Source organism: Mustela putorius, unplaced genomic scaffold (genome assembly GCF_011764305.1).
Source record: "Mustela putorius furo isolate JIRA1106 unplaced genomic scaffold, ASM1176430v1.1 tig00000487_pilon_pilon_pilon, whole genome shotgun sequence".
Lineage (NCBI taxonomy): Eukaryota > Metazoa > Chordata > Mammalia > Carnivora > Mustelidae > Mustela > Mustela putorius.
Window position 1 is genome coordinate 190,452 of NW_025421399.1, and position 7,493 is coordinate 197,944.

At 50.7% G+C, this 7,493-nt stretch overlaps 1 protein-coding gene across 4 annotated transcripts; it reads right to left on the reverse strand.

Annotated features, from left to right (window-relative positions):
* Positions 1–1,060, reverse strand: LOC123392267 (keratin-associated protein 4-4-like). Of its 4 annotated transcripts, none has more exons than XM_045080660.1 (3): positions 896–1,060; positions 701–835; positions 1–604 (listed from the first exon to the last, which is right to left on the reverse strand). In XM_045080660.1, exons 1-3 carry the CDS (start codon positions 1,018–1,020, stop codon positions 370–372), a joined length of 495 nt encoding a protein of 164 aa, XP_044936595.1. In that variant the 5' UTR covers positions 1,021–1,060; the 3' UTR covers positions 1–369. The 4 variants fall into 4 exon arrangements, with proteins under 4 accessions (XP_044936595.1, XP_044936596.1, XP_044936593.1 ...); XM_045080661.1 differs by having other exon boundaries at positions 761–904; positions 968–1,020; XM_045080658.1 differs by having other exon boundaries at positions 1–835.
* Positions 1,061–7,493: the final 6,433 nt, after the last annotated feature.

Below are 7,493 nucleotides of genomic sequence, written 5' to 3' on the forward strand. Positions count from 1 at the left end.
TGCCCGGAGACGTTCAGGTTTATTTGAGGTATAGGAGCATCTCTGTATGAGGAGACCTGGCAGGAAAGAAGAGTGTGCTTGGGATGACACGCTGGCTGAGAGATTTCAGGGAAAATGCAAGGTCCGTATTCCCTTGGGAAGGAGCTAGTAAGAAGGAGGTGGGGAGGAGGGTGTTGTTGGTGGGGGAGTACATTTGGAGGCCACGTAGGTTGAAAGGGCGGCCGGAACTGAGGTTTGACAGTTGGCCTGTCACGATTCCGCGCTCAGTGGGACTAGCTGAGGAAGATTGGTTGCTGAAAGACAGCGGGGTGCCGGCCAGGATCCTCAGCAGCAGAAGCCACTAGAGCAGGTTGGGGAGCAGCAGGTGGTCTAGCAACAGCTGGGGCGGCAGCAGCTGGACACACAGCAGCTGGGGCGGCAGCAGGTGGTCCTGCAGCAGGTGGTCTGGCAGCAGGTGGGGCGGCAGCAGCTGGAGCCACAGCAGCTGGGCCTGCAGCAGCTGGAACCGCAGCAGGAGGGGCGGCAGCAGCTGGACACACAGCAGCTGGGGCGGCAGCAGGTGGTCCTGCAGCAGGTGGTCTGGCAGCAGGTGGGGCGGCAGCAGCTAGAGGTGCAGCAGCTGGGCCTGCAGCAGCTGGAGCCACAGCAGCTGGAGCCACAGCAGGAGGGGCGGCAGCAGCTAGAGATGCAGCAGCTGGGCCTGCAGCAGCTGGAGCCACAGCAGCTGGAGCCACAGCAGGAGGGGCGGCAGCAGCTGGACACACAGCAGCTGGGACGGCAGCAGGTGGTCCTGCAGCAGGTGGTCTGGCAGCAGGTGGGGCGGCAGCAGCTAGAGGTGCAGCAGCTGGGCCTGCAGCAGCTGGAGCCACAGCAGGAGGGCTGGCAGCAGCTGGATACACAGCAGCTGGGGCGGCAGCAGGTGGTCCTGCAGCAGGTGGTCTGGCAGCAGCTGGGGCGGCAGCAGGACTCCTCGCCACAGCCCTGGTCAGAGCAGACGGAGCCACAACAGGAGTTGACCATGGTGTCAGAGGCTGGAGGTTCTGGGTGGGTTTCCAGGAAAGCGAAGGTCTTGAGTGTGGAAGTGTCTGTCCTCGTGCCGTGGCCTCTATATACTGCCCAAACCGGGTGATTTGTCAACACGTCTTCCTTGTTGTTGTTTACCCATTATTTAAGTAATTATCAGAGGCACAGCAGTGTTTGCCTATGTAATGGTTTGAGCTCGTGGGACACAAATTTTCTTTTCTAGATGGGATCAATTCTGTCAGGTCTGCTTTTCCTCCTGACTCACACCACTGGCATCTTCTGGACCACTGTCTTCTCCTCTTCCTCTGCAGAGGGCTGTTACCTGATAGGTGGCATTTGCAATTACATTCTTCCTCTCCCCTCGTGTAACCCCTAGCAGGATGGGATCGGGGCCAACCTATCTCTGGTCGTGCATTTCTTCCCATGGTCAGTGGGGAGGAAATTCCATGTGCATAGGGTGGCATGTGGGAAGGGGCATGAGACAGGAGGAAAAGGCCCTGTAGTATGGGTCACTGTTGAGCAATGAGGAAGGGGACAGCTGTCTATGTGTGTGTGACGTTGTTGACCTCTGCCACGGGAATGGGTTTTTTTGGGGGGGGTCTTTCTGTCTTTGGGTCACGTTGTCTACCCTAAAGCCGTGGCAGGCCACTATCTGAATGGTTCCCGCCCCTGCCCTGATTCGTAGTTCCGGAAGCGTTAAGTTTGCGGTCACATATCTTTGTGTTGCCTTTCTCTGGATGGTCTTTAGATTCTGAAAGACGTCGCCTCATCTTCATTCTTAAGTCGTTCGTATTTAAGAATACTCTTCAACAGAACGGAAAGGAAATGTAGCAAAATACGAGTGTGCCTCTCCTCAGAATTTATTCCCAGACCTGGGAAAGGTACAGCACATTTTGTGTGTGTGTGTGGGGGGGTGGGTAGGGGGTGTGTGGGGGGTGTCCACTGGAAATCGGAATGGATGTTAGCCAAGGTAACTTTGTTCAGTTACTGTTTCGCCTGCTCTACTTAGCGATAGTCCAACGTTGGGATGCGGCAGTCATCCGAAGGGCCTGTTAAATATGTCGGGACACATCCTCCAGGTTCTGATTACATGGGGAGCCTGAGGTTTGGCATTTCTGACAAGTACCCAGATGACGTTGATGTTGAAGTCCCAGGGACCATCCTTAGAGACGTACTCCTCTATTCTGTTCGTTCGTGCGTTGAGCAAGTGCCTCTGTCAGGTACCTCACCACTGCTTTTCGATTATAGGAAGCACCCCCCACCGCCCCCACACACACAACTGCAACATGCCATGCAAAAATCCAGAAGAGCCCATAGTAGTGTCATTTAACTAAGTTGAAGGCCAAGTGGCCAAGATGACAATTTGTTAAGGACAGAGATTTATTCACAAAGAAATAATGCCGTCACTCTTTCTTGTTTGCCTTTTATGATTGATTTTCGGAATTTGGTGGACTTGACACAGAATGAAGTTAAAAAATCCTTCGTGTAGTCAACCATAGTGGTGAATTTTGATACACAGAAGCCCATCCGTGTAATCCCCGCACCTGTCGGGATAGAACATTTCCATTATACTGGACGGGCCCCACCTGCCCTTTAGTAACGTCCTCTCAGTCACCGAGGTGATTGCTGTTTCAGTAGGTTTTCTTTTACCATGGATCTCTTTTGATCTGGAACATCAAACAGACACTACATCTAGGTCTAGTGTGCATGCTTGTGTGTGTGTGTGTGTGTGTGTGTGTGTGTGTGTACATACTCTTCATATAGTCTGCAGAATTTCTCTTTGGTTGGGCACCATTGACTTGGCTTCTGCCTGTAAGAATCTCTGATGTTGATGCACATGTATCACTAGTTCAGTCAGTGCCATCCTAGTGACGTTCCAAGACTCCTTTGAAGTCATAGCTTTAAATTTCATGGTAGGGTGGCCATCCAATCCTAAAGGTAAGCTTTCATTTTAAATCTTAAATAGAGTATGGGTTTCAGTTCACCCTAAATTTTTAAACAATTCTTTCATCCGATGGAAAATGCATAGGACAGAAAAATATGTGACCTATAAGAGCAAAAGATACAAAACAGTTATGGAGCAAATATTTGGATAGCCAAAGCTTGAGTCACGGAATAGAACTTTGTTGCCACCAAGAAGGCTCTTGATATGTCCTTTGTTGACCAGAGTCGTTTTTTCGATGCTACAGATGATTACCGTGCTGATTCTTCAAGTAACGTTTTCATTCATTTTCCTTATGGTTTAATGAGGTAGGTATGCACACCTAAAGAGCATAGTTTGATTTTCATATGTTTCTGATTTTTAAACAGAGAATTCTGATTTGATTTTTTTTCACTCAGTATTATGGAAGACTTCTGGTAGGCAGACTCCATGAAGGCCTTCAAGAGGCTATCCACCGCTTTGTGTTCACGGTTCACGGTCTCCTGTATTTCTCTCCCGTCAAGTAACGTGCTTCTAAACCATGGCAGATGGCACCATCAAGGGGCTTAGTTACCAAGGACTGTGACTTTCATCTCAAAGCCAACCCTTTCTTTGTCTCTGTCTCTCTCTCTCTCTCTGGCCTTGATGAAGCTGGTACAATGTGAGAGAGATCCTTGCAGCAGAGAACTGAGCACGGTCTCCATTCACCATCCAGCAAGGTAGCAAGGTCCCCACTCTAGCGGCCCTCAAGGAACTGAATCCCGCCAGTGAGCATGTAAGTGAAGTGAGAAGTGTCTTCTTCCCCAGTGGGGCCCTCACCTGAGACCCCAGTGCCAGGCAGCACCTTGCGTGCAGCCCTGGGAAACCCTGTGAAATGGAGGGTCTAGGTGGGCCGTCCCTCCCGAGATATCAGAGCGTCAGAAACCGAGATCATAAATGAGTGTCACTTGAAACAGCTAAATTTTGCGGTAATACTGTGTAAGAATGGATAGCCAGAACAAATTCATCTAGGACGACTGCACACACAGGTGAGAAAGGAGGAATTACAAAAGTGCAGAGAAGGGGCGCCTGGGAGGCTCAGCGAATTAAGCCTCTGTCTTGGGCTCAGGTCACGATCTCGGGGTCCTGGGATCGAGCCCTGCATTGGGCTCTCTGCTCAGCAGGGAGCCTACTTCCCTCTCTCTCTGCCTGGTTCTCTGCCTACTTGTGATCCCTCTCTGTCTCTCTGTCTCTGTCTCTGTCTAAAAAAAAAATAAATAAATGAATAAATAAATAATCCAAAAAAAAAAAAATGAAGAACCATGCAGAGAATGAGAAGTGCTAAAACTGAGGTAGTCCTAAAGCCAGAAAGTCCAATGGCCTCGATTCCCTAGGAGAGGTCTGGGGGCACTCTGTTTACGAAGAAATCCAGGAGTCATCAAGTATCGGTGTCAGCAGGTCACTGAGGTAATACTGCCTATTCTCTGAAGGGAGAGGTTGTGCTGGGATTGCTGCTGGGACCAGGAATATGCTCCCTTGGAATAATATCCAAGGGTTATTATCCCAGGATAATATCCCTGAATGGCCGAGTCCAGATGGCAGCATTGAACTCGAGGAAGTAATGTGTGTATTATTATGTGGTGGCCCACCAGAGTGGAATGCCAAGGGTCAGAATGATGTGAAACCCTCAGGGGCCTAACGATATGGATCATCGGGCATGGTGTCCTTCATAATAGGATATAGGCAGCCAGGGGCTGGGGAGGTGGACGTGGCTCCTGGGGGGCTCAGTCGGTTCAGCTTCTGCCTTTGGCTCAGGTCATGGTCCTAGAGGGTTGGGATGGAGTCCTGCGTCGGGCTCCCTGCTCAGTTGAGAGTCTGCTTCTCCATCAGCCCGTCACCCTGACTGAGCTTGGTCTCTCTCCATCTCTGTCTCTGTCTCTGTCTCTCTTTCTCCCCCTGGAACAGTCAAACAAGGATATAGGTAGCCAAATACGGTGCACCTTTGTGTGTGTGCACACACATACAACACACACACACACACACACACACACACTCAGAGGCGTGTGTGTGTGTGTGTGTGTGTCTTTAAAAGAGCTTAAGAATAAAAGAACAAAGGCCGAGGTCCTTGATCCCAATGGAAGGTCATGATCCCTGACACAGTTTGAAGACCTCAGGCTGTCCTCAGACCTATTAACCCATCAACAGAGAGCCCAGTTTTTCTGGGTGGAGGACCCCAGGAAGTGTCTATCATAGAATTTCCTTAGTCCTTGCCCAAGAATCTGTAGCCATTGACCCCTGGGAATCTGGAATACTCATATGTTGGCAGGCTGTTGGACATGGGATCTGTGTTGAACTGGACTGCAGGATATCCAGAACCTTTCATGGCCCTGTATGAATACATGGATCTAGAGGTTAGAGTGCAAGGAGAAGTTTCCACATCTTCTTCATCGCGGTGATCCATTTGGGGGAATTTGTGCCTCCTTCTCCTCTAATTGTAGGCTGTGTGCATCTAGGGGTCGTGTGTCCAAAGGAGGAAAGCTAGCTTGAGGGGAACGCGGTCAAATGTGATTGGTATGAAAACTCTGGCTGGCACCTTATCCCTCTGGGTTTCTAGTGTCGGGAAATCAGAAGAGAGCTCTGGGAGCCATTAGGAAGGTGTTTAGCATTGGGCTGATCTACAGGAGCATTCTTGGTATTCCTATTCCCAGGATCAACCGACGATGAGCAAGTAGTGTAGCCTGAAGGGGATGTAGGAATCATGGGCTCAGCACTCTCAGGGATGGGGTTGGAGGTCAGAGCCCCCAGGCAATTCAGCTCAAGGAGCAGAGGAGCCACCCTCTAACTCCCTGTCTTGTAAGTTTTTCTAGAAGTGGTGGCAGACCCCATGGAGCAGGGTTAATGAGAGCAATCCATAGACATGAGCAGAGGCAGGGGTAGATATGGATATTCATTCGGGCATCTTTTGCCTTAAATGCCCTGATCCACACGCTAGTGCAGAGTATGGGCTACGCATGGCTCACACTGTTTTGCGCACACTGCTGTGCAGGGAATTGTGTCAGCCTACGGGTGGACCACAGCTGGACGTCTGGCCCCTCCCTTCTTTCTATGCACCAGGGGTTGTCCACGGCTAGTGATAAGTGATGTAGGAGTACATAGGCTCAGCCCCCTTGCCTCTAAGAGGAGCAGTCCGCTTCCCCAGTCCACACCCCTCATTGTGGGGTCGGAACATGGGGGTGGAATTGGACGGAAACCACCTTTTGCATTCGTTCCTTTTAGACACCTAATATATATCCCTCCCTCCTTCTTCTTCTTTCTTTTCTTCTTCTTCTTCTTTCTTTCTTTCTTTCTTCTTCTTTCTTCTTCTTTTCTCTTTTTTTTCTCTTTTTAAATGATTTTATTTACTTTTTGGAGGGAGAAACAGTGAGAGAGAGAGAGCATGAGAGGCGAGAAGTTCAGAGGGAGAGGCAGACTTCCCATGGAGCTGGGAGCCCGATGCGGCAGTCGATTCCGGGACTCCGGGACCATGACCTGAGCCGAAGACAGTTGCTTAGCCAACTGAGCCACCCAGGTGCCCTCTCCCTCTGTTTCTTACGCATTTCTCCCGATAGCTCTCCCTTGCACATCGTGTTTTAGTCTCTGGTTTTTTGAGTGCGGTGTAAGCATCACAGATGGGCACAGTTCCCCTCAAGCAGGCCTCCTCTAGGGAGACAGCTCCTAATATGATGGTCTGAGTTCCTCATGGGAGAGTGTCCTGTCCCTCAGGGGCGGAGAATGTTACTTTAGGAATTGGAGACTAATAGTCTAAGACCAAGTGTGCAAGTACTGTAGGAAGAAACAGCATATAGTGAAAAGATTAAGTGCTTCAGTGGAGATTCATGCTCGGGGTGGCCTGCCACCACGGTCACCGAGCCTGTTGTATGGAGATGTTTTGAAGGTCCTGATCCTGAGCTCCGGAAGGAAGGCTGGCGTTAGGGTGATGTCCGGAGCAGACTCCAACAACAGAGGTCTGAGAGCAAGTAGTTTGTTTGGGAGGTGATCTCAAGAAGTGCCGTAGGGAACGTGAAGAGATGGAAGCCAATCCAGAATGATTTCCAGAGCAGGTAAGCCCTGTAGGTAGCTGAGGTGCAGTCCTGGCTGAGGCCCCCGGTCTCACACCCCCCACTCGAGCGGATAGGGGCTAAAGGGGCTAGAGCACTTCATCCACCAAGTGCTGCCCACTGGTTGAGGACTTCTCCTCGAGACTTCCTCTCCCTAGCTGTGGCCTGCCTGCCAAGAATTTCCTCCCTCATCTAGGCAAAGGGCTCAGCAGAGAGCAGCGGGGGCTTGCTATAAACCACCAGTGTCGATGTCAGCATGGAGAGTGCTGAGGGGATAGAGGTGGAGATCCTGAAGTCGTCTGCGGTGGACTCCCCTTTCTGCAGGGAGCACCAGAAATGCATCCGACCTGCTAAGGATAACAGTTCACGAGGGAAAAATAATGAGACACAAGGCCCTTTGATCTGTATGCCCGGAGACGTTCAGGTTTATTTGAGGTATAGGAGCATCTCTGTATGAGGAGACCTGGCAGGAA

What these genes read in the sequence shown, in the direction of transcription:
- LOC123392267 (XM_045080658.1), bottom strand. Translation starts at nt 1,020, where the DNA reads ATGGTCAACTCCTGTTGTGGCTCCGTCTGCTCTGACCAGGGCTGTGGC. An exon ending in TGCCGCCCCAGCTGCTGTGT is followed by an intron (nt 836 to 895) that starts ATCCAGCTGCTG and finishes CAGCTGCTGCAC; the next exon opens with CTCTAGCTGCTGCCGCCCCA.